Below are 16,503 nucleotides of genomic sequence, written 5' to 3'. Positions count from 1 at the left end.
AGCTGTTTCTGGGCTAAAACCTAAATTCTCCAGGCTAAAAATTTTGGGTTTTAGTTTAAGTGTTGGAGATGGTCTAATGAAGGGGGCAATGGTCCTTTACGTGGCACGCTTCGTCTCATGATTGTCACTCTCTTTTCAAACCTCAAATTACGTGTTGTGGATATTATGGGATCCTCTCCGAATCCTTTTCCCCTATGTGGTATGTCTGCTATGTCAAACTCAACACTCCCACCATTCATTTTCCCATTTTCCAACTATTTATTCATTTCTTTTCACACCAAATTTAAAAAATCAACTATCCACTAACAAAATAGAATTTAATTAACAGCAAAACCAGATTCTAAATATTCACAAACTAACGGCTCTGTTTGTTGTGACTATTTTTCTTGGTGCTAAAACCACGATGACCGTCACTAAAGCCGTCAGTAGCGCCAGTTTGAGTAACAGTAGCAGCGGCAATGGCAATACTAGCATTACCCACCATTACCAATGGCGGAGCCAAAGGTGCTGGAGGCCCATTTCCCTCCCAATCCCAAAACCCAACTCCCAAAACTTCACAATCGCCACCGCAAATCGCTCGTTGCTGATTCCCAGGGTCACTGGACCTTCCTCCGAACCCACCAACAATGGCATCTGCAGCAAGAAAACCAAAACCAAGAATAAAACGGTTGGTTCTACTTCTGCTGAGGAGAAAAGTGATTCCCTTATTAATCAAATCCAATAGCAGCAAGAGCAAAAGCAGAAACAGAAGCAGTTGGGATTGGATTTGGAAGACGTGAACCCGGTGGGACTTGGCCGGAGGTCACGCCAGCACTTTGATGAAGTGTGGCACAAGTTTTTTGGGCTCGGGCAGATCTCAAGAACCAGTCTTCCCGACAAAGGTGACGCACTTGACACTTAGCACATTAGGGAAGGTCCCATGTATTGAGAATGCTAATATTTCATCGATTGAATAATGATAAGTTACAAAAGGGTATTTATACTTACACTTTAGAAAAGTAAAAGAGGTAAAAGTAAAAACTATACAATGGTAACTTTCCTAACAAACTGAGTAACAACCTAACTAACATTTGACTTGTGGTTATTATCACTAAAATTTATTGTAGTAACTTTCTCTTCACACCCTCTCGAGCTAAACGGAGAAGGTTGAAGTGAAAGCTTGGATATGAGAAGAAGACAACGTTGTCTGGGAAGAGACTTTGTATAGATATCTGCCAATTGATCCTGACTGCATACAAATTGGACTTTGAGAAATTTAGCTAGAACCAATTCCCGGATATAATGATAATCAATTTCGACGTGTTTTGTTCTAGCATGAAACACTGGATTAGAGGCTAATGCAATAACGATAACATTATCACACCAAATCTGAGGCAGAGAAGGCAACTTAAAGCCTATATTAGTGAAAAGTTGGCAAATCCAGGTTATTTCAACAACAGTGTGAGCCAAGGATCTATATTCAACTTCAGCAGAGCTCCGAATACCAAGAAAGATACAGAAACCACCCGTAGATCGTCTATCCCAAAAACAACCAACCCAATCAGCATCCAAAAAGACCCCAAGAATAACCAACCCAATCAGCATCCAAAAAGACCTAAAGTGTAAGACGAGCTGTGGTTTTTGGAAACCAGAGACCATGGTCAAGTGTGCCCTTGAGATATCTGAGTATGCGTTTTACTGCCTGAAAATGAGGTTCTCGAGGAGAATGCAGAAATTGACATGCCCAATTAACTGCATAGGACAAATTTTGGTCTAGTCCAAGTTAAGTATTATAATGCTCCAACAATAGAGCGATATTCCTCTGGATTGGACATCAAAGAACCTGTGAGATCCACTTTGGCAAAACCAAGTGGAGTAGAACATGGCTTTGCACCATCCATGCTTGACCTTTTGAGAAGATCCATGACATATTTAGATTGACTGATGAATATCCCTGAAGATGATCTATTCACTTCCAATCCAAGAAAGTAATGCAAGTCTCCTAGGTCATTGACAGGAAATTAAGCACTGAGTTGATCGATAACAGCTTAATAGGCAGTGGAAGAAGGTTCTGTTACTATAATATCATCAACAAAAACCAGTACTAGAACAAGAACAGGTTTGTGAAGAATGAACAGATTGTGATCACAGTGAGATGCTTGAAATCCAATAGAAAACAGTGTTGATTGAAGCTTTTCATATCAAGCTTAGAGAGCTTGTTTGAGACCTTAAAGAGACTTTTGAAGATGGAAAACATGATGAGGATTGTCTTGATGAACAAATCCTGGAGGTTGAACCATATAAACATTTTCTTTCAGATAGCCATGTAAAAAGGCATTGCTTACATCTAACTGATGTAAGAACCAATTAGATTGCACTGCAAGAGTAAGCAATATCCTTATAGTCATAAGTTTGGCAACTGGATTGAAGATATCACTATTGTCAATACCCTCTTGTTGGTTGTAGCCCTTGGCAACAAGACGGGCCTTATACCTATCCACAGAGCCATTCAGCATTCTTTTGATCTGGAACACCCATTTGCAACCAACCAAATTATGTGTAGATGTAGGAGAAACAAGGTTCCAAGTTCCAGTATTTTGTAAAGCATTGAACTTATCCTACATTGCAGCTCACCAATGAGGATATTTTGATGCCTGAAGATATGTAGAAGGAACAAACTCACTGTCCAAGTGAGAAAACACATGGTGTTTGGTTGTTGTGAAGGCCTTTGGTTCGAAAATACCTGATTTGGACCTTGTTTGCATAGGATGAATTGAGATGATAGGTAGAGATTGAGAAATAGGAGCTGAAATAGTAGGTGAGGTTGAGATTAAAGGTGAATTTGGTAGTGAGGTTGATATAGAAGGTGAGATTGAAGGTGAATTTGGTAGTGAATTTGATAATGACCCAGTGGGATTGGGATTAATAGTTGGTGTGGAGTTGATAGGATGAGAGGGTGAAGGATAAAGATTTGGGAATATTGGAGAGAAAGAAGAAGTTAGTGAAGGTGTGGTATTCGAAATAGTGGATGGTTGGGGCTTGGTGATATCATGGAAAGGAAAAGTGTGTTCATCAAAATGAACATGTCGAAAGACACATACCATGTTTGTAGAAGGATCTAAACACCTGTAACCTTTGCGAACCAAGCTATAACCAATGAATACACACAATTTACTCTTAGGTTCCAATTTCGAAGTAGAATAGGGTTTGAGCCAGGGAAAGCATCTACAACCAAACACCTTTAAAGTTGTAAAATCAGGAGCTTTGTGAAAAATTTGTTCCCATGGAGATGCTTTATGAGATGGAGGCAATCTATTAATAAGGTAGACTGCAGTGAGGAAGGCCTCCACCCAAAACTAATAAGGAACCTTGGAGGCAATCAAAAGAGTCCTCGCAGTTTCCACAATATGCCTGTGCTTGCTCTCAGCACAGCCATTTTGCTGAGGTGTGTATGGACAACTTAGATGTTGTTGAATACCATGAGAGGAAAGATGATTTCTGAACCGAGAACTGATAAACTCACCCCCTGAATCAGATCGTAGCGTACCAATTTTGTGACTAGAAAGATTCTCAACAAGAGCTTGAAATTAGACAAAAACATGAAAGACATTTGATTTATGTTTCAGTGGATACAACCATGTATATTTTGTAAAGTCATTGACAAAGATGACATAAAATCTATAGCCACTGATATAACATATAGGAGCTGGACCCCAAACATCTGCATGAACAAGTTCTAAGATTCTAGAGGTAGTACATATAGAATTCTGAAATGGCAATTTAGCACACTTGCCTAAAACACAATTCGAGCAAAACAGCTGCTGAACAAAATTAGAAATAGGCAAACTAGACTTTGACAAAAGAGATCGAAAAGTCTTGAACATTGGATGCGCCAAACATTGATGCCATATAGCAGAGAAGGTCTTTATTGCAGTATTAGCAGAATACTGTGTTGCAATTGAAGAAGATGCAAAGAATGGATGGATACCACAACGAACAGGTGCTCTAAAAAGCATCCTCCCCATAGTAAGATCCTTGGCATTGAAGTCAAATAGATTTAGAGTCAAAGAACACCAATTATCATGCAAGAACATATTTGTAGAAAAAAAATCATAATTGAGATGAGGAACATGTAACACATTCTTTAATGTAAAAGTTGCAGATGGTGTTTTAAGAAAAGTAGATCTAGTATGAAGAATTGGCAAACCTTGACCGTCGCCAATGTAAACTTTCTCTGGCCCTGTGTAAGGCTGAAGATTTTGAAGGTTCTGAATATTCTTAGTTATGTGAGAGCTTGCTCCAGAGTCTAAGAGCCATGGTGAAGGAGAAGAAGCATTAGAGAAAGCATACATAGAATAAGATCTTCAGAAAGTGTGGAGTTTAGCTAGATTATAATGTTCTGATCCTTCTCATACCAAGAATCAAAAGCTGGATTTGGAATCGAGGTCAGATTTCCAAAATCATTAGCAAGAAATTGAGGCGGTGGCGGTTCTGATCCATCAACGATGCCAGTTACTTTGTAATGGCGAAAAAGCAGATTGAATAGAAAGCTCCAAACAAGGTAATTGTGACGTTTAAGCTTCGTCTGAACTATACTACCAATGTTTTGGATGGAGAAGGAGTAAACTGACGCTTGAAAAGAGAAATTAGGGTTTGTGTTCATCGGAGAAGATGTATTATTATGTAGCTGAGAAGAGGGATTCGCAAACACCGGCGAAGGAGCAGGGTTTGCAGTTGTTGGAGAGGAAGAATTTGTTGCCATGGATGAACAAGATTAAAGCGGAAGGTGTAGTGTTTGATTGGTGAGAAAGCTGGAAAGTATTTTTTAGGAAAACAGGATCGAAGGTCGGTGGACTTAGGCGATGAGTACCATATTGAGAATGCTGATATTTCATTGATTGAATAATGATAAGTTACATGAGGGTATTTATACTTACACTTTAAAAAAGTAAAAGAGGTAAAAGTAAAAACTATACAAAGGTAACTTTCCTAACAAACTGAGGAACAACCTAACAAACATTTGACTTGTGGTTATTATCACTACAATTTACTGTGGTAACTTTCTCTTCACCATGTGCGAGTTCGTCCCGGCGACCAGAACACCACCGTCTTGGTCGTCGGCGCCACCTCGATTATCGGCCGGATAGTCGTCCGCAAGCTCATGGTCAGAGGCTACACTGTAAAGGTGTTCATTTGTATCCAATTTTTTGAAATTCTCGACCTTTTAGGGTTTGTTTATTTGGTTTTGGAGTTTTCGGGTTTTGTTATGTTTTGATAGTTATATTGGGGAAGGGGAATCAAACTCGGAACTTCGGTTAAAGGGTTTAACGCTCTTACCAGCTGAGCTACAAGCGATTTGGGTTTTATTTTGTGTGGAATGTGTTGTGTGATGGTGAATTAGGCACTGGTGAGGAATGCTGATCAGGAAGTGGTGGAGTTGTTGCCAAGATCGGTGGAGATTGTAACTGGGGATGTGGGTGATCCTGCTACCCTTTACGCTGCGGTACAGGGCTGTAACAAGATTATCTATTGTGCTACTGCCAGCGGAGATCTCTACAGGGTTGATCAAAGAGGGGTCTACAATCTTACTAATGCATTTCAGGTGTGATCCTTGTTGCCATATCCTTCAAATGCTCCTTTTGACATTTAGTAATCTGTTTCGGTTTCGATGTCTATAAGTCCATGGGCTGGTTCAATGTTGGATTTAAATTTTGCCCTCCGAGTGAAGCTTTTGACTGTTTCCATTGCAGGACTATAACAACAAAATGGCGCAATTACGAGCAGGAAAGAGCAGCAAGAGCAAACTTACTATTGTAAAGTTCAAGACTCCGGAGTCAGTGGATGGATGGGCAGTTCGTCAGGGGACTTACTTTCAGGACGTGGTTGCTTCTAAGTATGATGGAGGAATGGATGCCAAGTTCGAATTCACTTTCACTGGCGATGCTGTTTTCTCCATTAAGAGAAAGACTAAAGTGGGGTTTTGAGATTCTAAATGGAAACCAATTATTGTTCCTTTTACTCTATTTCTTGCTGCATTGTAGGATATGTTTTCACCAGAGGAGGGTATGTTGAACTGTCAAAAAAGCTTTCACTTCCCTTGGGTCGGACCCTCGACAGGTATGCCACATTTGCATTCTCAAATGGAGCTTTTTAAGACCTGGCTATGATAGATTTTTTTTTATCGGAACATCCATCGCCTAAACTGCGAAGGCTTATCAATTTTTGTAATCTATATTTTCAATGTACAGGTATGAAGGTCTAGTTCTTTCTGTTGGTGGGAATGGAAGATCTTACATATTAATTCTTGAAGCTGGTCCTTCAGCGGATACATCTCAAAGTAAATTATATTTTTCTAGATTCAACACAAAAGCAGGATTTTGTAGGGTAAGGATCTCTTTTCTCCTCTGTGATTCTTTTATGGAATGGTTGCAATAGTTGCTGTCCCTAATTCTATTACTCTGTAATTGGCAGGTCAGAGTACCGTTTTCATCATTCCGCCCAGTGAAACCAGATGATCCACCACTAGACCCATTCCTTGTACATACATTAACCATACGTTTTGAGCCCAGAAGACAGGTTTGTACATTTTCTGCTTTCTGTGTGTGTGAGATAAGTTGGTGAATCTCTTTCATATGTTTTCTTCAAATCCAAAAACAATATAAATTATTATTTTTCTGTTATTTTGATGAAATACATTTCTTTGCATCTTTGCTGAATCTACTTATTATTTCTTCGCACAGAAAGCAGTTGAAGTCCGCACAGGAGTGAAGCAGCAAGACCCAAGAAGCTTTACACTTATACTAGAATACATAAAAGCTTTGCCAGTAAGTCTTTAATTTGAGTTGTGCTGATTGTTATATCAGTTATGTTCTATATTTCTAGTTGTTTTAGGTTATGTTGTTGAGTTACCAAGAATTTCTCTTTTTCACTCTTGACGATCAGGTAGACTCGCATACATGTCTTTTCCAAAAATGTATGCAGCTTTCACTTGAAAATCTCAATACTGAAAAATTTGCTCAATGCTTTCAGGCTTTAACCCTAACAGAGTGAATATCTACATAGAACTCATAGTCTCTTGAGTATGCTTGTGATTCTTGCTAATGGTGTCCCGTTTTCACATTTCTACTATGAGAGCCAATGTTTTGATCAATGAGTTATAAACCAAAAGTCAAACCCTTTCAAAGCTGATCGTTCTTCCAATGAACCCATTTTCTGACAGTCGGAAGAAATTTTCAAAGTGAATCATTTTATTAACAACTACCATTCTGACCTTGAAGTGAAATAACTGTTTCTATAAATCCTTTTACATCAATTGCTTGCTTAAAAATAATACTGACGTGCTCTGGATTTTCGCATCGATAAGCTATGTAACTATCAATTAAGTGTGGTTAGTGAGATGGAATGGATGGTTTAGTTAGTGTTGACATATGTAGAGTAACGATCATGTGCATGTGTATGAGTTTTATACAGAGACTAGGATTGCATAGTATTTTGTCTTAAATGAATGTGATAATGGAACCTTCTGCAGACTGGGCAAGAAACGGACTTCATATTAGTTTCATGTACGGGATCAGGAGTATAACCTAATAGAAGGGAGCAGGTTCTTAAAGCCAAGAGGGTTAGCTCTCTTTCTCTCTGTCACTCTGCGAACAGGTTCCCTTTTTTCATTTCTAACTTAGCTAATTCTTTTACCGTTGAAATTTCTCCAGGCTGGGGAAGAGTCATTGCGAAAATCAGGGCTTGGATACACAATCGTTCGTCCTGGTCCCCTGAAGGTGGAGTGCTTACTCTAAAATTAACGACTTTTAGTTTATACAGGAATTTGGTTTTCCCTCTATCTGATGAGATTCGGTTTGGTTTATACAGGAAGAACCAGGTGGACAATGCGCTCGTATTTGAACAAGGAAAAAGGATTTCTCAGGTTAGAATGATCGTCTTATAAAAAGTTTTGCTACAGCTACCAATTGAAATCATGTCAATCCCTTTTCACTAGACGAAAGCAGGGATTTATCTTTTGGTTTCTATGTGACGTCATTGAACATCTAACTTAAACTCGCATCTGTGAATCAGGGGATCAGCTGTGCAGATGTAGCTGATATCTGCGTGAAGGCGTTGCATGATTCGACTACAAGGAACAAAAGCTTTGATGTGGGTGAAATCTTTTTGCTGTTACCATATTACTCTCAACTGACATAATGCTAAGCAGATATTGAAATTTTCCAGGTATGTTATGAATACATTGCCGATCAAGGAAAGGAACTTTACGAGCTGGTAAGGACCAAGTAAAGTGAATTCATTAGATTCTGAAGAAAGTTGGGGTTCACCCATAAAACTAATTGGCAATATGAGGAGTAACCCAACCTCTTATAAGCCTATGCAAAATCCCTCCTCCCATCAATGTGGGACTCATTCTCAACAGATTGTGTATATCAAAAACAAATATGTATCACAAATATAAGCTTGTAACCACCTTGATTCTCCGAATTCTCTCTCCAGGTGGCGCATTAGCCTGACAAAGCCAATAACTATCTGACACCGGCGCTATCCGCTCTAGAGAAGAATACCTGATCACGCGGAGCACGGATGATCTAATGTTCGTAAGATAAGAGTACATTTGTACAGCAGCATATAGAGCCTGTCATTTTATCTTCGCAACCCAGATACACGATCGCATGCCAACATTTTCGTCCTGTAAATTCATGTGTAGATGCCCAGATGGGTTTAAATTGTTCGTTGCCATGAATCGGGTCGAAAGTGTATATAACAAGCACTACAATTACATGCTTAATTACAAAGCTCAGTTTCTGATTTAGACAGGCGCAACTTCTTGATACCCTTCTTTCAATGCAAAATAAAAAGTGTGTTCGAAAATACTGGATTTGAAACGCCCTTATACGTGAAAAATGGAAATACAAGGTTTAAGTGTGTTTAGGGTTTACGTGGACGACGATAAATTTCAATGGTAATTGATCCCAAAATCAAAACACCCCAAAATGAGCCTGTGAGTCGGTGCAAGTTTCTCACATGGTGGACAAGAGATTCTGCCGTACAATCGAATACAAACATCTCTTTATCTGTCGCACGTGACTAGGTCATGAATACAAAAATATATGTACTCCGGTTACATCCAAGAATAAACCCACATAAACATATATCTGGAGGTTAGCATAGGTGACGCGTCAAGCCAACAGAGGAAAGCAACTCTTGGCCAAGGACCCCATATCACAGATTCACAAAAACATGCTGAATGGATAAGAAAATCTGAGATTCCATCCAACCCTATAAAGAAATACTGCTCTCAGAATTATACAAGAACATGCTAATTTGTTATGCCCCAACTTCTCCATTGCTTCTCAATAAAATCTTCCTCGCATATAAGGCTCTGGCCCTCTCAATTGAAACCAAAACGTGTTTCAGGTGCCTAACACAACCTCTCACTATTCACTCACATCAGTTGGTTTTTGTAATTTGAACTTTCTTTCTAATAAATTTGTATGCTTTTTGGATTTTTTATGGCAGTTTTGGACCTTTCCTTTTCTGAATTTGTATGCTTCTCCGATTTTTTTATGGCAGTTCTGAGGAAGAGCATGAAAAAGGAAGAACCAGTATTAGGTCTTCTCAAACAGTACTTCGATGATGTGAGTGCCTTTATCCTTTAACTTGGCCAAATGGGTGCTCAAATTTCATGTTTTTCTGTGATTATATGAGTAAATTTTTGTATTTTGTTTTTGGGTTTTGCCAAATTCAATGGTGTTATTTATGGGTTTGGTATTAATTTTCAGTTAACAATGACTTTGGGGAAATTGATTGAGTCTGCATTCAATGTAACTTTTCATGCAGTTACATACTGATGAAATAGAATTCTATTTTTTCATTCCCTTCTTTTTTTAAATGCAGTTACATTTATATGATGATTTACAACATATATTCATCTTTTTGTTTCTAATTCTTCATGCAATCTAAGCCATGAAGGATTTGATAAACCCACAATTGATAACAATGTACGGCGGCACCAACGGTTTTGGACAAGGAACAAGTAAGTACCTGTTTGCTTCATTGTTCCAAAGTATTATGTAGAGATTGCTTTAATATCTTTGGCTTCTTGGCTGTTTGTGGGATGTCCAAGATAGGATTTAGGAGATTTGGTTTATGGTTTGCAAAGAGATAGATAGGGGGTGTCCGAGAGAGGTGTGGGAGGATTTAGGCGAGGGGTTTCATGGATTTGTTTAGGGTTTCTTTTCAGCAATTTGCAGACAAAGAGATGGGACAAGGGTGAGAGAGAGAGAGATGGAAGGATTTTCTGCGAGGGTAAGGGCAACGAGTAAGGGAGGTATGGGTATGGGTTGGGGATGGAAAAGCACTTCGTTTTCCATTTGCTTCCTGAAACCCGAGGGATTTCTGCAATTGCAGAGAGATAGAGATGGGGTTGTCCATTGCAGAGAGAGAGATGGGGGTGTCCGTTAGGTGCCCTTTAGTTGTCACTTTTGTGATTTTTCCACCCTAGATTCTTGTGTGATTCGTTCTCACGAGCGTTCTATGCACAAGGTTTCATATTATTCCTTCCTTTTAATTTTGATATTGTTGTGCTTAATTTCTTTTGTATTTTATTTTATTTTATTAGGTGATTAGATTACAATTTACAATTCCCAATTTTTTATTTTTAATTTTTATGGCTCACTGTTATTTCTTTTATTGTGTCGTATAGAACAAAAACTTTTTTGAATGCTATTACTGCTGTAGTTTCTATGCGTTCTATGCTGATATCGTTCTTTCCCACATGCGCTCTTTTCACAAGGTTTCATATTTTTCACAGGGGATACTCACCCCCTTCCATCTCCTCCAACCGCAGGTGCATATATGTGTGTGTGTGTGTGTGTGTGTGTGTGTGTGTCGTATCTACTTATTTGCATATGTGTGTTTGTGTAGGGTTTGTTCCTGATCAGTTTTCCTTCACTTTTAACAATCTATGCAATTATATTGCTTTGGGTTACTATTTCAAATAGAGGTTTTTAATGCGTTTTAGAATTTTTGAGATTGTTGGAAATTTTAGGGTTCGATGATTTTTATTTCAAATATTCAGAGTCTAGAAAATTTATGTGTTTGAAGGAGTTTGGGAATCTTAGATAATTGTATTCTCTTTTAACATCTGAGTTGCCCATTTCATTTGATTTTCATTTCTTGGCAATGTTTTCCTGCGACCGATTTAATGTAGGAGGTTCTGAAACACCCTTTGCAAGCATGCTTCCTGGACAGCTGAAGCTTCAGCCTCCCAGAGAAGCTCCCGAACTATTCCAAAGGCTCCGACTTCTCAAGAACACCCACTACACTAGCGAAGGGTAAGTTCACACCCAAGACCATAGATTTTGTTGCACTCAATGGTGGGGATGTAGGCATATTTTCACTGTTATATAGCAATCTTATGATGTCAATGCTAGATTCTCTCTCCCAGATAGGCGATTCAGTAATGAGTTTAACGTGCTGGTATATGATATATATAAATAAATGCGAATAATCAGGCATTAACTTTTTTCTGTTGGTTTTAGCCCTAGGAGATGCGTTCAAGGGCTTTGCCTTTTAGTTTGGGTGTATAAGCCTTGGTTTCATGAATGGGATGCAGGTAATGTTATACGCTTGCGAACACTTGATTAAAATTCTCTAATTTCCTGTATTTCTAAGTGTGGAACAAATTTATAGCATGTTTTTAAAAGAAGAAAGGTTGTATCCACCCTTTTCATCTCAATTTCTGGTTATCCTAATTAGGGTTTTATTAATTAATTAATTATGCTTAAATATTGATCAGTTCTAAATTCAATTGTTATTGGTGTTTAGAATTATTGACGAGAGTACCAAAAAAGCAGCGGTTGTGGATCCAGTTGAACCTGAGAAGGTTCTGAAAGCAGCCCAAGAACATGGCATCAGTATCAAGCTCATCCTCACCACTCGCCATTACTGGTATATTTAGACTTCCTCATCCAATCCCTTGTATTCCTACTGATATATAGGAAGCCTTTAAGGGAAGAGATCCTCATTTTTCAAAAAAAATGGGGACATCCTCTTAACCGTTAGATTTGGATTTAATGAAATTATGTGGTTGAGATTCTGTGGCCTATGATTTAATCTCAACCACAGAATTTCATTAAAGTCAAATCTAATGGTTAAGAGGGTGTCCCCATTTTTTTTGAAAAATGAGGATCTCTTCCCTTCAAGGGCCTGTATGTGTGTGTATAATTTTTTTTTTTTTTTTTTGGGTAGTTTAGTACTTTCCAGAAATGGATTTATGGGGATTTATAACTTAGTTGGGTACATGATGCCGATTCATATTCAAGGAAAAATGATCCCCGCTCTTAAGGTCTCTTTCTTGCGTCCATTGATCGTCTTGCTATGATTTCGAGTTGTTGCCATTAGATCTTGAAATTGTATTGTACGATTTAATTAGTATAGTGGTCCTCACAAATCACCACCGATGTAGCACCTAATTAATCGTATTCAATGTTGTGGTCTGAAAAGAAGCCCTAATTAAGGGAGTAATATTTAAGGTGGGAGATAAAAGATTTGCTGTAGCCTATAACTGATAGCTCTAGATGTGTAATTAACTAATTATCATAAAAATGAGCTCTGTTGGTTAATCCAATTAGTTGACGTAAGGAACATATTTTGACTGATGCAACTGCATGCTCTCATGGATTTCCCCCAAAGATTGGATTTTCAGTTTTTGGGAATGTTAACAATTTAGTTTTTTGATCTTTTCTTGAAAGGATGTGAAATTGGAAATCCAAAATATCACGTTTTTGTTGAAATTATTTGATTTTTGGTTCAAAAATTTGAATCCCAGGGGTCCCGTTGGTCCATTTTTGACCTTATTTTATATTTTATTTATTTATTACATTTTGTTGTTAGCAATGAATTTATGAATGTATGAAAACAGTGGATGCTAAATTTAGGGGGATATTGCTCAAATGAAGATATTTTTGTATGGATATTTAGTATTAGTGCGATTTCTGCTTCTTGAATTGGGGCAAATTGGACTTTGATATTGCTCTTGGACTTCAGAAAAAGTTTCCCCTTTTATGAACACGTAGCCGAGTAATTCATTTCACTTTGAATCATTGTCAGGGGACTGCTTTTGGGAACATGGTGGTGCATGAGGAAGTTCTTCGGGTTATCCAAACGTTCAGAGGTTAACTTTCCGTTTGGAGATTCTAGAAAATAAGTTGTAGTCATGAATTTTCAGCAAGAGAAGTTCGTCAGGTTAGTTTGACAATCAGTGCTTCCCAATATTTATTTGTTTCATTTAAAATGGTCTCCAACGACATCCATGATTCTGTGCTAAGTTTTTTTGTTTTTGGTTGAGGGCACTTATATGGTAATGCCTGTGTTCTCTAGCTCCTCCTCCGACTCTCCTTTCTGTTTCTTCTTTTTTCCTCTCACTACAAGTTGCAAATATGGCAGAATCGGTGGAGCTTCCCACTAGCCTCAGCATCCTTCCTTTCCGAAACAAGGTCCTCTTACCTAGCGCCATCATTCGAATTTGCTGCACTTCACCCAACAGGTACCCTTGAGCCTTAATCTTTCTCTTTTCATGCTTTATAGTGAAATATGTATTTGTGGATGGTTTTGTGGGATTTTTGAGTATCAATTCATTACCAGGTGCTGTTATCCAGATAATGTATCCTTTTTCTGGAAATAGACAGTGGATGCGTGATGTATGTGAAGCATCTGTCAATGAATTCAGCTTTCATATGTCAAGTTAACCAAGTCCATGTTTTCTTAATCACTCAATTAATCAAGTTCTTAGTTTTCTTTAGTTTCCGATTGATGCACGGAGTTTAGGAAAAAAATGACAGTAGAGGGAGCTTTCGATCATTACTTTCCGGAGACGAACAGATCCTCTCCTTAAACGTCGATCCTCACAAGACTAAAACCCTTACTTTTCACTTCAGCAGAAACCCTTAATTGATTTTATAGTTCTTTCAATTAATTTGGAAGTTGAAGATCTCCTTTTTTTAACTTGAATTTGATTTGATTTTTTTGTGATAGGTTGGGAATGTGAAAGCTCTGCTGGAGGTGGAGGTGAGAAGTTTAATTTAATTCATGATCTGTTGTGTTTTTCTTTATAAACTTTTTTTTGTGGGATTGTGCTGTTTTGGGGGAAAACAATATTAAATTGAAGTAATGTTTAGATTTTTCTGTAATTGGGATTTACAGTAAGAGATGAAGAACTGAATGTGATGGCAAAATTAAAAGTTCAGAACTTCTTTGGTTTGGAAGCTAATTTTAAATTCAGTTAGTTGATTAGTTAATAGAGAAATGTATAAAGAATGCGTGGTATGTTTTTCAGTGCGTATGAGCAGACACGGGTGCTGCTTGAGGAGCAGACACGGGTGCTGCTTGAGCAGCAGCAGCAGCTATATAATGGTTGGGAGATAAGGAATTCTAAGATGCTGAGTGCTCTTGGTGTCAGAGATGAAGACTTTATAATGATCGTATTCAATGCCACCTCGAGGTATACTTGATAATGTTGTACTTTATGTGCAATTCACTGTATGATGTTCGTGCGTTTAATGGGCCTGTGAATATATTTCAGTTGGCCCACCAATTGGTTTTATCATCATACATCATCGTGAGAGGTGGGATGGTGAGTTTCTCAATACAGTTAATTTTTGTGCAAATAATGTTTGTAGAAATTGTGTTTTTATTTAGTTCACTGCAGATTCTTATTCTTTTATTAAGTTCACCATTCATGCTTTTAAAGATAAGAATTGCAACGCTCTCTCAGATCTTAGTATTGGGAGGCAACGTTTTAAGTTTTCTGCATTAAATGTCCTGTTTTCGGGACGAAATTTGGTGTTTTGAGATGTCATGAACGAATTGTTGCTGGTTGGGTTTTGTGTTGTTGCGAATTTACTTGAGATCCTCAATATCCCATTTATGCTTCCTATGATCATATTCTTTATGCAATTGTCACTCTTCTACTGTTTACATTTGGATTTGATTCTTTCCTGATGCGATGTTATGATGGGGTTTAGTAATTTTCAATATTCTTCGACTCTTTTTAATCTGTAAAATTAAATTACCCATGGAATTTATAACATACAATCAGTTTCTTTTTAGTTGGGTTCAAATGATGTTGATTGCGCTGTTATAAAACTCCTTTATAGTTAGGTTGAAAACCATATCAATAGATTCTTTATTTGGTTGGTGCAATCTGTAACATATGAGATTTTTTTTTTCGTTCATGGAATTCATTATCTTGCTATCTTGGCAATTAGCAATGTCTGACGATTGGTAAAATGTTAGAATAAATGTGTTGAAGTTTGAATCGTACAAATAAAAGTGAATTTTAACAACTCTAACTTAGATTTCTTAATAATTTGATCCGTCTTTCTTTCATTTGTGTTTGACTATTTTAATTTTTTTTCTATATAAGTACAACTATTATCGAAAGCCACAGAAAATACCCAACAGCTGAGAAACTGTTTTGTTACAAGAATAGATCATGATGTAAAGCTTAAATTTTGGGCACTTAAATATATGTGTTTTGTTTGGCAGTTACAACCACTCGCATGAAAATCCAATTGGATTTGTTTTGGTCTCCAAGAATCTTTCTTTGTTTGATTATTGATTAATTTATGTGGCGGGAGTTTAGGTTTTGCTTTTTTACCCATGTATATTTGATTTGAAATGGATAGTTCAATTTGCTGTATATAAATTAGTAATCAAAAAGCTCCAAGGAGAGGGAAATTAGAAACAATGTTGGAAGAGTGATGGAGTTGATAGTTTATAGGGTTTACTTGAATTTCTTTATGATGTCCATGGTATTGATAGATCATTGAGACTGACTGACTAATTGATTAGTCACTAATTTTGAAATACTTAAACGGTAACTTTTCTTTAATTCCTTTTTGTTTTGTATTTTCATTGGATTCGAAAAATGAAACAAATCCAATCAGCTACTCAGCCTTTGAAGATGTTTAGATCTTAGTGCTTACTTTAAATATGTTAATTTGTCCCCGTTTCTATCAAATTTTGTGCGATGTGAACAATGTTATTCTCAATCTTTAGATGGTGATTATTTGGCAACTTCTGCAAACATGGCTACTCAACCTTGGAAATACAGAGCTGAGGATGAGAGCAACCAGATGAGCTAGAATTGGGTTTGTATCATTCTAAATTATTCGTTTGGTTACTGATAGAAAATATGGTTGCCGAGTCCAGTTTTTTATTTTCATCATCTTAAACATTTTCCTTTGATCGCACTTTGTTTTGATTTGTGAACGAATGATATACTTTATCTTTATCTTAGGTCACAATGTAATGTTTAACGATTGAATTTGTGAGATGGTTTAGCAATTTTTTCATAAACTTACTATTCCTACTAGATGCTCAAATATTATGTCTTCTATTTTTCTGCTTTCCCTTTTCCGTCTTTTTCCCCATATTACTGCTGAGCACTTGAAACTATAAGTATAATACTGACAGCACAATACGATCTACAAATGAATGCTTTCTTATAGCATATGCATA

General features: G+C 37.4%; 1 protein-coding gene and 1 pseudogene across 2 annotated transcripts; both read left to right on the top strand.

Moving 5' to 3' along the window:
- Nucleotides 1-5,513: 5,513 nt before the first annotated feature.
- Nucleotides 5,514-8,431, top strand: LOC137709446 (protein HIGH CHLOROPHYLL FLUORESCENCE PHENOTYPE 173, chloroplastic-like; annotated as a pseudogene).
- Nucleotides 8,432-11,174: 2,743 nt separating this feature from the next.
- On the top strand, nt 11,175-13,570 carry LOC137708531 (uncharacterized). 2 transcript variants are annotated; one of them, XM_068447629.1, is made up of 5 exons: nt 11,175-11,315; nt 11,529-11,596; nt 11,809-11,931; nt 13,093-13,227; nt 13,429-13,570. In XM_068447629.1, exons 2-4 carry the CDS (start codon nt 11,586-11,588, stop codon nt 13,187-13,189), a joined length of 231 nt encoding a protein of 76 aa, XP_068303730.1. In that variant the 5' UTR covers nt 11,175-11,315; nt 11,529-11,585; the 3' UTR covers nt 13,190-13,227; nt 13,429-13,570. The 2 variants fall into 2 exon arrangements, with proteins under 2 accessions (XP_068303730.1, XP_068303728.1); XM_068447627.1 differs by having other exon boundaries at nt 13,414-13,548.
- The last annotated feature ends 2,933 nt before the right edge of the window (nt 13,571-16,503 follow it).

The sequence above is a fragment of the Pyrus communis genome, chromosome 11, assembly GCF_963583255.1.
Source record: "Pyrus communis chromosome 11, drPyrComm1.1, whole genome shotgun sequence".
Classification (NCBI taxonomy): domain Eukaryota; kingdom Viridiplantae; phylum Streptophyta; class Magnoliopsida; order Rosales; family Rosaceae; genus Pyrus; species Pyrus communis.
This window is presented reverse-complemented; position numbering and strand designations above follow the sequence as displayed.